The 15,114-nt window shown below is 36.5% G+C and overlaps 1 protein-coding gene across 1 annotated transcript; it reads left to right on the top strand.

The window, feature by feature from the left end:
* Window positions 1–2,440: 2,440 nt before the first annotated feature.
* On the top strand, window positions 2,441–3,616 carry LOC146141677 (uncharacterized). The gene is made up of 3 exons (XM_083390457.1): window positions 2,441–2,474; window positions 2,703–2,917; window positions 3,413–3,616. Exons 1-3 carry the CDS (start codon window positions 2,441–2,443, stop codon window positions 3,614–3,616), a joined length of 453 nt encoding a protein of 150 aa, XP_083246583.1.
* Window positions 3,617–15,114: the final 11,498 nt, after the last annotated feature.

The raw sequence follows: 15,114 nt of genomic DNA, 5'->3' as shown, positions 1-15,114 counted from the left end.
GGTCGGAGGTTGGGTTCGATTGTTTTGTGGGATTTTAAACCTGAAATAACTTTACCTCTTACCAGATTAGCTTCACCGGGGTAATCTCCAGAGCCCTCCTTCAATTGAGGCTAAAATTTGTTGAGAACCCAATTCTTAGCATTACCTTGGTTGACAGGTCTATTTCTTGGGTCCATTTTAAGTTTTTGTAACTTGTCGTCATGTTGTTTTCTATACTTTTGATAGAGATTTTTCCGATTTACTTCCGCGTAATTAATACATTTTTGCAATGTATCCTGTGAAACAGAGTTAGAAAGGTCATTATTATTCGAAAAAACGGGTTCCGGTACTTGAAACTACGTATCCGGGAATCGCATATGTGGGCAAAAATCAGCAAGGAAAGTATGGACAAGTTGTTTAATGACCTTTATATTTTCAACAACTTGCCAATCACAAAAACATGAACCAAATTAACCTTTTTTCAGCCGCGCCCCCCTATGAAAATATTTCGACATTTTGCAATTGAGAAAACAGGAAAATAGAGAAGGGTGTTGTTGGTCGCGCAAAGCGCGAAAAATTTTGAATTAACTAAAAACTGCAACCGAAGAGGCGTTTCGCATTGGGCACACAACAAATTGCGCGAGCTCGACACATTGATTTTATCGAGCTGATTTTGACAAACGTGTTGCGAGGGCTTTATACTTTACTTCACAGTTGTAAGAGTTATGATGTCAAGCGCAAATATTAAACATTGCGTTATAGTGTTGCAATATAGTTTCGCGAAAAAAAAGTCATATATATAAAATATGAACGAAAAATAGTCCGAAAGGGCGATAGCTTTTATCGTTTCTATAACAGGGGCGGGCAACAGTCTGCCGCAATCCCCCACTACTTGCTTACACTACGTCAAATAACAGTGATTCTTAGTTATTTAAGAACAACATCAACCTTGGAATAGGGCAAAAATAGGACTAATACTACAACACCTAAATGATCAGAACTATAAAACATTTTACAAGTGGTCTACAACACACTAACTCCCCTAATAATATCAACCCTAACCCATTTTTCAGTTTTTGGAAAGGCTCGGTTCGGGCAAGCGATAGAGAAGGGCACCCTGCTCGATTCAGGTCTTGCCTACCGTCACTTGTTAAAACAAACCAGGGCGGGTCGCGTGGGGAGCTTAAAGAGCGCAGGTAATTAATTGTGATAGCGGGCAAAGTTTGTTGTTAAAAAAAAACGGCAGCAGCAGCAGCCAGCACTGAGAGCAAGCATAGGTTTGACATGGAGCGCTTGTTACGTCACAAGGCCAGCCGATTGCCGCAATCCTCCTGGCCAAAAGGATCAGCTAAAAAAATGCGAACGCCGCTGGGCCTTCCAGTTTGACAACCAAACGCAAATAATCGTACTTTTAGCCTTTATCGACTGTGTTGTTCGTGTTCGTATATTTCGAAATAAGTGAGCTAGTGCGCTTGTCTGACACTTAAAATGACGCACGGCGACGTCGCCTCGCTTGACTGGTTTTAAGTCTCTAGCACGCTCGTAAGAGGTAGAGGTTAGTCGCTTATTAAGTGTGTTAAGAAAGTTGCGATTTGAAGTCATTATTAAAAGTTTAAGATGAAATAAAGTTTGTAGTTTGGAATGACGAGAATGCCATGATTCTAATCGATGTAATCGCAGAAAAATATATACTGCGACAAATCACAAAGAAATAAAATATTTTTTGATAATTTGGCAGAACAATTAAAAAATCAGCATGGTTTAAATTTCACTGGGTAAGAAGGCAAAAGGTCGTAGAATATATATATTTTTAATTTAGCCCTAATTTTCAAACTATACCAGGATTTATTAGCATATATATTTGAGAACTACATTTAGTTTTACTTGAAATATTTCCACTTGCAACCCACCAAAGTCATTATGTTATGTTTTAACTTATTCAAGCACCAGCAGAGGGCGCTTCTCGTAAGGTATTTATATATTGTATTTAGGGTTTGTCTAAAGCAGTGCTTTTCATCAACCTTTAAAAGTTTTCATCCTTATTTTTTGCAACCTTTAGTTTTATTTGTGAAATAAATAGCTGTAAGCTGCAATGAGCCACCATACGAGACTATATTACTGCTGTACCTGTGTGCATTCTTCGGGCGCATCAGCTTTTTTGATTATTACTGTATTACACATAATAAAAATAATAATATGCATCACAAGTTTGCACTGGTGCACTGTCATTTGCCTTAAACATTACTTTAACATATATATTTACTAAAGTTTTAAGAATCCAATGAATCCGGAAATTTCGGCAAGTTTGTCGAAGTTTGCAATGAAAATTGTGGAAAAGACAGCAATTAATGAGAGAGGATCGGGCAATGATGAGGGAACTTCTGGATGAAATAAGAAATGAATTCAGGACTGCCATAACAGGACAGGGACCAGTGAAAGATTAAGGGCCGAATGCACCAACATGGATCAGATCAAACTAAGATCAACTGATCCAAGTTTGATCGATTGAGGCACTTGGTATGCACCAAACTACGATCAGTTGAGCCGCGCTTGATCCGATCAAAGTGAATTATGGAAACGAGATTTCGGTGCTTTCCCCCGTATAATTTTTTTCTTACATCTTGTCAGCTAACAAAGTTAAAGCAAATATGCCCCGCTCAACAAATTTTAACGACTTCGAAAAGAATTTACTCATCCAATGCAAAAAACTGACTGTGTAACAGCTGCTGCAAAAACTAAGGCGAGGGAAAAACGTAGCGAGACCTTTAATGCCAAATCAACCAATACAAAACGGAATATAGGGCAGCTTCAGGTCCTCTGGAAAAAATTTAAATCGAGGGCTAAAAAGGAATCGGCTTTTGTCAGAAGAGAGCGTTTCCTCACAGGTGGAGGGCCACCGCCCGCTGAAGATGCTCAGTTGCAAAAAGTTGAAGGTATGGTGATATTTTATATTAAAAGGCAACTTCAACCAAACACACCATTATACTATTTGTAGTGTTGAAGTTAGGGTATATTATGATACAAAAACTTTCTGTTTAAATTAGGAAACTCTAAGCAAGATATATGTTGTAACAATATTGTTTAACTACAATATTTGAACTATTGGCCAATGAAGCATACTTATTTTACAAATAACATTAACTATCAATTTGTTTTGTATTTGGCAGCAATGATAATATATCAGGTCAAATTAGTCCTTTGAAAAACCAATTTGATGATGATTCAATACTCGATCTTACAGCGACAGACACTGGAGAACCATTAACTGTTCTTTACGTAGATCAAGGTATAAACTGCTTCACAAATTTTAGTTTGATATATTTTAGCTACAAGTCAAAAATACAAATTTTAGTGAGTTGTTAAGTTTTATTTTATTGCTAATAATAATTAGCTTTGTTTTGGATTAGATATACAGCGAAGCAGTTTAACATAGGTGCAAGGCAGTCCACCAGTAAAAAGAGTAAAACAGTCAAAAAATATTATCGCCCAGAATGATATCAATGCACTAAAAAAGGAATTTTTAGAAACAGTTCTAAAACAAAAACAAGAAAGGCATACTATGAAGATGAAACTTTTACAGCTAAAACTTGAAAGGAAACTCAGAAATCAAGCAGATGAGACTAAAGACCATCATTAGGATTTGAACATTTATGCGGAACTTTGGAATTAGTTATTAGTAAACATTTAAATTAACTCACCATTAAAATTTTATATTTATGGTACTCTTGTTTGTAAGGTGTAACCACAACTTGATAGTCATTATTCACACAACACTGACTGTAAATTGTCGCCATAGCTAACAGGTAATGTGAATGATTCACTCAACTGATTTCATTTGTTAGCTATGGCCACAATTTACACCTGCATTGTTGTTTCATATTGTGGTCACAGCTTACAAATAAGAATACCATAAATATTTTACATAACAGAAATGTTAATATTGTCTAATTGCATGTTGCATTTTACCATTCGTCATGTTTTCAATATGTTTGCAGTTACTAGTAAAATATTAAAAAAAATTATCAATTATTTGTTGTCGAATAATATTTCCTGATACACTTGAGGCTTCATCAGTAAGGTCATTGTTGGGCAGATCATAGATTTCATCATCAGACAGGCCTACGTCCCCTCTTCTACGACAATAATTATGCAGACAAGCTGTTGCGATAATTATTGGTAAAGAATTCTCTAGTTTTGTGTGAACTGGTATTGTTAAGCAACAAAATCGTTGCTTCCACACTCCAAACATCCTTTCAACTATGTTTCTGGTTGTTATGTGTGCTTTATTATATAGTTTTCTTTATTACTAACAGGATTGCGCAATGGAGTCATCATGTAAGCGCGGCAAGGATAACCACCATCACCAAGCAAAAGTCCTTTAAATATATTATGACTGTCATGTGTGGAGCCTGTCCATCTACATACAATGTTAGTAAACAACATATTCGGATCACAAATAGCTTGAAGATTCGATTTCTGTAAACTTCTGAATTTTCTCCTCCAGGTGAAACTATGGGAGAATATGTGTGCAATCTATACAACCAACTACTCCTGGAATCCTGCAACTTCCTTAAAACTACATTTTACTTGGTTTAAGCTCTCTAGTTCAAGTGAAATAAAGTTCATTTTTCTGGAAGCTAAAGCAATTGACACCCTGTGTATGATACGGCATGAAGTAGACTGGTGAATTCCTACAAGATCACCATCACATCTCTGAAAGTGTCCAGTAGCATAATATCTTAAAAGTGACAAGTAGCTGCAATATAGGGGGAATAAAACTGTTTCTTTTTGAATGATGCTCGAGGTCTAACGATATCATAGCCAATAGGTCAACCACTGATTCTTTACTCAGCTGGTACCTATTGTAAAACTGAATACTGTCATATTCTTCAAATGGGTTGGACCTGTCAAGTATAACACGTTGTAGTGGTCTTTCTATTTCCTCTATAACATCAATTGCATTCATATTTAGTACTTTCTACAACAACTATTTCTGTAAATAAATAAACCTGTCACGTTTTAGGTCTGGATTCGTGTTTTGTTTAGAGGTTTTGTAAAGATTGGTGTATTTTCAAAGTTACTTACGTATTTTACTAGGTCCGCAATTCAAATGATTTAGGTGTCTAATGTCGATGAATAAAAAACGTGAAAATCATTTTATATGTTTCATAGATGACAGTTTAGTGTTAGTTTACTGTTTAAAAGTTTAGTACTTGTGATTAGATTTCAAAAATACATTATTAGTCAATGTTAAGTCATTTGATCCTGCACTTAAACCTGCACCACCGAAGGTTTAACTTTCGGATCAAATATGCGTGTTTGATCGTGGTTTGATCGGCGATCAGGCTTGGTGCATACCAAAATAAAGATGATCCTAGTTTGATCGCTGACTCAGCAATATTTGATCTGGTGCATTCGGCCCTAAGATTATTAATTAATTGTATTTTTTATTTGTGTTTTAGTTTTTTTACCTTATAGCAATTCATTATTTTGTTTTTAATTTTCGGGACATATCTCTTGTTTTTGCCGCTATTCTTATTTGGTTTTTATGGTTTGCTTGGTGGTATGTTTCAGACCGATTTTTGTCCAGAGCGTTATAGAAAAAGTGAACATCGTACAACTTTCAAATTTTCAGACATGGCGTAGACTGGTATGAAGGTGCTATGTACAGGTTTATGCGCGACCTGCTGGCATCCCTGCTGTGCCTTTTATTAGTAAGACTCTGAAAAGATCATCCCGACACCAATAAATGAAGCAGTCGAAAAAAAAACAAATGCATATATTATACCAGGAAGTAAACTATATCAAATACTAATGCTAAAGAAAAAACAAATATTACTGGAGTAGTGAAATAGCAAGTTAGAATAATTGGAGCAATGCAGTTTTGTATTTAATTTTAAATTGGTGAAATGATAACGATTTTAAGTTGATATCAATATTTCCCCATACCACTGGTCCTCGATATCCAAGTGATCTCTGCCCTAGTGATGTGTTTGTGCGAGGTAAAAATAATTGCCTAGTATCCTTTAATCTAGTTAAATGATTATTATGTATATCAGAAATTTTAGTAAAGTAAAGGCTAAAGGTCAAAAAACAAAACCTATTGCTCTTACAACACAAAATATTTATCACCGCAAATTTAAATGCGAATCCTTGAGGCATTGGACACATCATCTGTTAGCACCTGTTGTAATTGATGCACCATTCAAACATATCAACACCAGGCCTAAGGGCACAAACGTGTTTGCATATTGCTCAAAACTATAAAAATATAAAGATTACTGTGCAATATTTACAACTTTAAATCAGGGAGTCGAACCGTAACCGAACCTTCATGAACCGGTGTTGGGCTATTTTTTCCCGAACCGTGGAGTCGAACCGAAACTGAACCGTAAATTTGGAAACAACTCGAACCTTAACCGAACCCAATCAATAAAGCGGTTCGCTCCAGTATATGTTTTTCATATTTGGTTTGCCCAAAGTCATATATTGTTTCTATGTCGCAATTCCTCCTACTATGACATCATCATAAAAGTTAAGAGAAAATTCAGAAGAGATCGTTGTTTAAATAAGATGGGGACTTAAGCTAGATGCGGAAAGAGTTTTTCGGGACTGGACTTTAAATCCCAACACAGTTTCGTCCAGGGGTTCTCATATTGTTAACATTAGTATTTATAAGCCTTCCTTGCTATTTTAACTTTGGAAACTCGTGTCGTTGCTGTTAATATAAATATACCAGTAGTAGGACCATGGAAAATAACGTTGAAATGTTTTAGATTAGTAGCCTAAAAATATACAGTGATGGTGGTGCACTATTGTCAATAAAATACGAAAGTATTTCAACTATAACAAGAGGGACAACAAGTCTGTTTGTAAATTGCGAAAATGTCAAGCTGCCATTAACAAACCCGGATCTTTATACACAAGAATCTGACTGGAACACGTTTTCTGTTCTTCTTTCAGTTTTGGAGCCTGCAAAAATTGCCAAAAAAGAAAAAGAAAATTGCCACGAAATCGTTACAGTGTGAGCAGCTTATATTTGGTGACTTTTTGGGAATTTGGGTAAACTGCAAATTACAAATTGAAAAATTAAGAACTTCTCCTCACGCACAATTGTTGCTGTCTGCGATGGAAAAAAAGAGAAGTTGACTTACTAAAGAATTGTATTTTTTTGGGTTCCCTGTACACCTATTAGACCCAAGGTACAAAATGTTCCTTTCAGAAAGCGAACAAAGTGTTGCGACTCAGCATTTGCAAAGAGCATGGGATATCGTCTAAAATTCTGTGCAGCAAGAGCCTACCGTACGTAGATTTGACTGGGTTAGAAACAGATTCGTCTGAAACATCAAGTGCCGATGACGATTTAGACTCGAGAGAAAGAAGCAGAACAGCGGCGAGGAGAATTCAACAAAAATAAAAACAGGACAAGCCTCAATTGCTGCGCTGCTCACCTCCTATCTCAACGAACCAAGATTTAAAAAATAACGAAGACATATTGCAATACTGGAAATCATTTAAAGATAACAAGCCAGAACTGTACCAGCTTTCACAAGTAGTTTTGGCAGTTCCAGCAACCCCAGTCAGCGTGAAGAGAGCATTTTCTGGTTTAGAATTTATTCTTTCGCCACTGCGAACAAACATGACGTGTTGGAGGATGTACTAATTCTATTTCAACAGTAATACCAAAGTTGTAAAATTAAAATATTTGACTAGAATTTTCTTTCTGAAACTTGTTTTACATCAACATACCCCGATCTTGTACACCTTTTCGTTATCCTGTGTTTTTCTGTCGATTGTTGGTCGATATTCTCGTTAATTTCCTTTTGACAATGATATTGGTTGCAAAACGTGTAATATACAGTAGAACAGAATCGGTGGAAGAAAAGCTATAACCGACAAAATGTGTGGCTTCGGGTCTCTTCCTCTATCTTTTATCACGTGTGCAGGTCCAAAATTTGCGATACGGACGAAAATCGATGCGCAAAGTGTGTCTAAATGCGCTCCGCTTTTTCTTTCAGTCTTCACAGAGTTTGCTAACGTCGATATCACGTTCGCGGCAGATGACCTATCGGCACATCTTCTTTGTATAGCAATTTATTTTAATAACCGTTTACACATGACAAAAGTTGGCAGACGATAAATTATAAGTACACAAACGTTGTTGTTTGCTGTTGTAAAATGTATATTAATATGACCATTCGTTGATTTTATAAAATTCTCTCGCCTGCATACTTGCTCGTCCTGCCAATTTATTACTTTGGTTCTTTGGTTGAATGAATACCTTGGTAAAGTTTTGTGGGAGAGAACCGTGTAGTAAAGAGCCCGATTGGTCGTCTGCGCAGGCCTGGACGCGGAAGTAGTAGACGCTATATGTACCGGTGACCCTTTTTGATGATTTCAAATGCCCTAACATATTTCTGGTGTCATATCTGCGTTTAATTTTTTTTTAGTAAATAGGTATGTCTGGCTAATGCACCTTGTGTTGAGTAAAGTAACACACAACACCAAATTATTTTATGACACGTTTAAGTGATATCTGCTGCTGAATCGCCGAAGCCAGTCTTAAAATGTGTGGCTGTGTTTTTGACAATGCTAGACGTCATCTTTGACAATGATAGCATAAACAAAGTCCAGTAAGCCTACCTATGAACTGTTAATTTTACCTTCCATTTTACAATCTATTTTGTTACATCACAATGGAAGTGTTCTGTCTCACTCGATGCGATTTACAACATGTTATAATGTGATTAGGCATGTTACTATGTTTTATCACGTTTTTAATTTTATCTGTGTTTAAGTTTTTACAACTCTGACGCCAACATATAGTTTACCTTTCCATGTTATAATCCGAATTGAATTAATGCTTCAAGGTCAACAGTAGGTGGAGGAGGGTTTTGGCAATGACTATTGCCTTGCGCTACGCTGTCTTATCACCCAATTCCCTGGAATGAAACCGACTGTGTCCTCAACAGTAAAAATTACGACTTGAAAACTTTTCAGATTTTCTGAGGGATAATGAAAAAAATATATAACAATGAGCATGTGCATATCGGTGAATTAAGTATTTTTGTCTGAAAGAGGCCACGAAAAAAAACGCGATCGTGCGGAAATGTTCACATAAATTAAGACTTTTGTTATCTGGGATCTATTTACTAACCAAAAAACTTCCAGCGTTCTATTGCTTTGGAAAATCCTCTATTTTTGATTTTAAAAAAGGCCGCCAGGGTCATTTCATGTCAATTCACCAGATCACATGCAACACACAGAGTTTCGGATGCTTGAAATTGCTATTAAATGGCGCTGCCAACAAAATGACAATATAATAATTTTTAATTCCATTGTACAGGCCCATGAGTGATGACAGCCCAAATCCTTTCGCGTATATATATACACATTTGCAATAAAAACCAAACAACTTTGATTGACATGGGTCTGAAAACAAATTGCACGATTTTGTAAAATAAGTTTCACATTGAAGTTTAGTTGAACTTACAATATCAACAACATGAACACAACATACATGTTTGTGATAATGTTTGACCAAACCAAGCATTTTTGTTGTCATTTTTTTATGTGAGTTTTAAAACTAAAATCATTTCAACTCCTTTAACCTTTTGACCACTTGAATCAAACGATTATGATGGAAACGTACTACTTTTTTTAAGGGATAACACGATAAATCAAAAAGATTTCAATCAAAGTTTTTAACATCAATCAACTAAATGAATAAGTGAATGTTCTGTATGAATTATAAATAACGACCGATATGTTTACAAACCAAAATAACAAGTTTTTGGCATAACTGATTCAGTCCGAGAATGCTAATAGAGAAAGGGTACTCCTACTAACAGGTACTTACGATACACACAATACGCGGCGAGAAGACACCTGTAACAAAAAAGACTATTAGTAGCCATGATTGCACTTAGGGAGAAATTAAGCAATATTTTAAACTTTCGTTTATATATTTTAGTTCTAACTAAAGAGGAGTCAACCTCGCTTTATTCCTAATTGTTATTCTAAATATCCCGACCAACTTTACCAGCTGCCAGCAAAAAGATATTCTTGGTCTAAATAGGCCATATGTCCTGTTTTTAAAAGTGATACATGAAAATTACTGAAATAATCATTTGTTTGATATTGAAAGTTGTTTGCAGGAAGGTCTGTATATCTCTTCTACGTATATATATATATTTATATTTGGAATACTATAGTCAAAGGAAATATTTCCCTTTTCTATTAAGAATTTGAGTAAGTTTTGCTGCTGGAGTTTTGATTGAAAAGGAAACAATATAACATGTTTACAGATATTGTTTACTTCTCTATGCTAATGGACCTAAAGTATATCAAATGCATTTAATAAAGTAAGTTTTGCTGCTGGGTTTGTATTTAAAGATAAAATAATGGTTACTGGTAACATACATGTTCAGAGATATTGTCTGCTTCTCTATGCTAAGGGACCAAAAGCATATTAAATGCTTCAGGAAACTGGCATTCTTGTTCAAAACACTCCGCAGATATTGGTATACAACTGATGTTCTTTGATATGCACAGTGAGTGAGTGTTATACTTTGAATAAAATGATTAACTTGTTAGATTAATATAATGGTTTTTAAATATTTATTATATAGGTATCTATTGGAACCACTGGTTTAGGTTGACTGATTAGCAAGTGTGTATTCAACAATTGACAACGCTAAGTCAAAAACCTTTTTTTCTTTTTTTCTCGCTAAAAAACGTCGAGGTATATTCGGTCTCTGCTGAAGCATATTCTTAAAATGAGGTATATATAATGGTGACTGTCGTGCGCGTTTCAAAGTCTTCATTTTTAAGTAATGATGGTTAACGCAAAATTATGCTCTTTAAGCATACAATACCACGTGCTTAATGTGCAATGGACACAACTTATTTCCCCTCAACCGCAGCTTGTAATTTAGCTGACTTTCACACAGCTCGGCGCAGATGTTGCGCTAATCGTGTCATAATCACACCCGGAAAAAACGATCTTCGTTTTGCAGGTGGTGAAAGACGGCGCTCGTTCCGTTCATGGAACTTCAAAACTGCGCTGCTGATAGTCGAATTATGTGTGATTAATTTGCATGAAGTTTACGATTGCACACCGTGATTTCGCAGCTGGTGCCTGACAGGATTGTCGATGACGCACGAGGTCGCTTTTGCTGGACGTATTTGACTGTTTCTGATCCATTCTATGACGTCATACTGACACTGTTTAATGGCGTCATTATAACGTCAGACGAAAAATAGGTTTGACCCCTCCTGGAAAATTAAGTAAACTAATGTAGGTGATGGGTGTCAGATGAACAGAAAAATGTTTTGCATGCTGGCGGTGTGCTCAGTTATATAGAGTCTCTCCTGTATGCAAACATAGAGATGTATCGTTTTAAATTATATTTATGTGCTGTTGCCCAGTCTTTTTCCGGTTTGTGAAGAGTTGTTTGATTGAGGCCATAGTTTTTATAGTAACAGCTCGTTGCGTGATTTTAAAATATAAGGCAATCGAAGAAATGTTTTAACAAAAGATCGGCTAGTTGTTGGGAATGCGAAAACGTGGAAAATTTCACGAAATGTGCAGCTTCAGGACGGATTTTTTTTTTGGTTGTAAAAGGTTAGGCGCTGGTCTAGAATCCTACCACAATGCAAATTATTTGGGTTAGGGTGGGTCAAGTATTATTATTAAATAATGAATATATTAATACTTGACCCACCTTTACCCAAACACTAACCGACACCCTAACTCAAATATTGTGTGTTGTTTTAATAATGTGGTAGGATTCTAGACCAGCGCCAAAGGTTATGTTCGACTGAAGTGCGCAAAGAATATAACACCACAAAAATATGGATGAGATGCAAACAGAGTGAGGCGTGCGTTAATCAGTGATCGCAGTTGAGACAATATAAACGTTTTATTGTCGTAACTTACATACCTCGGCGGGCAGAGCATAAAGCAACTTTGTTTTTTTTTTTCGCATGCATCCCTGTAGAACTGGAACAAAATTCCCCACACTTGCAACAACGACCAAGACAACTTGTGCTCTGCTGGTGTTGTTGTGACAGCGATGCGTGCAAAGGTTGGCCATAAATATTACCAAAAAAAGTTTAGAAATTGGAAAACGTACCATTCATGATAACTTAATTTACTGTTTTTAACTTTTGGCCGGCAGAGGTGGAAATATTTGATATACAACCAGTCGACATCCTATGATGTTTTGTTTGAAATAAGTGATGGTTTGCCGTACGATTAGTACAAAATCGTTTTCCCAGAATCAACGAAAATAAAAAGTGCATTAATTTTAAAATAGGTTTTCTTTTAGTTTTATCTTAACAATGTCGGATGCCACATCGCTTTACATGCATGGATCACGGTCACGTGACTTGCTCCAACGCCAACCACCTGGGGTCTCGCTGTGTAGGCTACAAATGCAAAGAGACTGGTTACCAAGATCGATTGTGTCAAGTAAGCGGAAAATGGAGTGAAAAGACTGAATGCTCCACCGTCTCTAAGCTTAGATAAAAATGAACAAATATTATAGCAGCAATTGTTTCGAATTTTAAATTTTTGCAGAGGTTTGTCCACCAAATGTAGCGTTTGCTGTTGTCGCTATCGCCAGTTTAACAGCGCAGAAAATCTTCGAAAACGATTTTCCGATTACGGTTCAGCATTTAGGTGAATTAATTAGAGACAGTTTGCCAGATTTGTTTATACTTAATTAAATCTAGAAACCTGTAACCTTGTTTATGCCCTCAGTAACTCACCCGCAGCGAGGAATATTACCAGAGTGGTGTTCAACGAGAACGTTTATGCTGTGATATTGGTCCTGGTTTCACCGGGGAAAGCAACTATCTGCCATCAGGTGCAACTGTAAACTTGTAATACCAACTATAACATAAGGCTACAACACCTGTCTTTGGCAAAAAACTTAGTGATCTGAAAATCGTTGTTGGACAAAATCTATATTTAAAAATATAGCTTGATCTAAACCTAAAAACAAATAAGTAATTATCACATTAGATAAAGGTCGCGTCAATGACCAACGTTATTTGCGCAAAGACCCGCAACTTAGCAAAATCTAATAGAATTTGGAGTAAACGACAGGCTGCGTTTCAGATAACAACACAGCCAATATTGGATTATGTGGTGTCCACGACAATATTCTCAGCCACCTTCATCGTAGAAGCAGGCACAGTAATGTCATTTTTGTAACTGTGGAAAAAGAATCTGACGATGACGTAACAGCAGGAGTTGTAGCGGAGTTGAAGAAAGATTGGGTTACGGTGGGTGGTCGCCGGTATTTTATTAGTCTGTACGAAGTGAGGAGTCTATTAAGTAACATCACGATCATTTTTTACTTTGATTTTAGCATAACGAACGCAGAGAAAAAGCAAAGAGGCCATTCCACAAACTCGTTTTTCAAATATAGGCTTCCAACTGACGCAAATCGTTTGTTGCGCAGTGTTATATCGCGCTAACATTTGTGAAAACAAACCCTTTGCCGACATTCTCTTGAAAAATGCTTTTTACCCTGCATACCTGTTGTTTCTATAATTATATGGGCCGAAAATTTATTTTCGGGACATATCTTGTTTTTGCCGCTATTCTTTTTTGGTTTCCTATGGTTTGTTTCAGACCGACTTTTGTCCGAAGCTTTATAGAAAAAGTAGACATCGTAGAACCTTCAAATTTTCAGACATGGCGTAGAGTGGTATGTAGGTGCTTTGTAAAAGTTTATGAGGCTGCACTCCCAGGGGCCTTTGCTTGGGGGGTAAAAACCTGAAATATTGCGTTTTAGCACTTTGTAGCTAACGACAGCCATCTAGCAGCAGAAAAACTTTCATACAGAATTCGTTCATATTCGCTTGCTTTGTCCAGCTCGCGTCGCGACGAGGCGGCTGCTGGCATCCCTGCTGCGCCCTATTGTCCCGCGCGTGCAACATTTGTGTTGGAAGTGGCTTGCCTAGTAAAACTATGCACATGCGACTTGCCTTTCATAAAGAGGCCTCTCTAAGTAAAAAAACCTATTGCTCTTACAACACAAAATATTTTACCACCGCAAATTTAAATGCGAATCCTACAGGCAGTGTACACATCTCTGTTAGCACATGTTGTAATTGTTGCACCATTCAAACATATCAACACCAGGTCTAAGCAAATATAATTATAAAAGGGCCGCAACAACAAAAAGCTTAAGTTTAACGCATTCTTAACGACGACGTTACAAAGCTACGTCATAACATGGCGTCATAAATAAATAAATCTTGCGTTTATTGGATTTAAATTGGCAAAACTTTCAATATAAAACGTGGCTTATTAGGCACATAAACGTGTTTGCATATTGCTCAAAACTACAGATTTAAACTCTGTTTCAACAGTGATTGCTCAGACCAAGGCATGGTAAAAATTTACACAGTAAAAGTTGGAAAAAGTATAGCAAACCATAGACGTTAAATCATTTAGAGAGAATGAAAATATTGACTTTTTAAACATGCTAGCTGACCAAAATGTGATAACATGGCCGTAAGCATTATCTACGTAAATTTTTATTGATCAAATGTATGTTTCGATCATTTGCCAAAATCTACGCCATATTTGAACCCCCTTCGCTTCAAAGCCATAAGTTATTATATTATTATACACAACTTATAATTGTGTGTAGATATGTTGGATTGGAGTAACATACAGAACAGGTGCAAATAGCAAATATTCTCCAAATACGATGTTTCCAATATTCTTCAAATCGTATTTCATCGTATTGTCGCGGTAATACACAAAGAGGTAAGGCCGTGAATAAAGTTTCACCCACCGTACAATTAACGGAGGGAAGCATTTCGAGTAGGGATGTTCAAGGCAGAATATCGGCGACACATTTATAATGCTTGCTTTAAATGCGGCGTCAGCATTTTTTGGGGCGACCAATTACTTCGCGATAAGCTTCGCCTAATAATTAAGTGTCAATAGGGTGTATTTACCGCCGCAAGTTTAAATGCGAAATCTTAAGGCAGTCTACGCCTCTCTGTTAGCACCTGTTGTGCATCTTGCTCCAACCAGCATACCAACATCAGGCCTAAACTTATCTAGCAAAACTTTCGATTTAATAGTTTGCGTATTAGGCACGTAAT

This window comes from Ascidiella aspersa, chromosome 5 (genome assembly GCF_963924565.1).
Source record: "Ascidiella aspersa chromosome 5, kaAscAspe10.2, whole genome shotgun sequence".
Lineage (NCBI taxonomy): Eukaryota > Metazoa > Chordata > Ascidiacea > Phlebobranchia > Ascidiidae > Ascidiella > Ascidiella aspersa.
Note: the sequence above shows the minus strand (reverse complement) of the source record. Positions and strands in the feature narration are given on the sequence as shown.

Excerpts from the sequence above, each read along its gene's own strand:
- LOC146141677 (XM_083390457.1), top strand. The coding sequence starts at position 2,441 with ATGGATCAGATCAAACTAAGATCAACTGATCCAA. Across the intron at positions 2,475-2,702 it reads ACTAAGATCAACTGATCCAA|CTGCTGCAAAAACTAAGGCG; the intron begins GTTTGATCGATT and ends ACTGTGTAACAG. Across the intron at positions 2,918-3,412 it reads TGCAAAAAGTTGAAGGTATG|GTGCAAGGCAGTCCACCAGT; the intron begins GTGATATTTTAT and ends AGTTTAACATAG.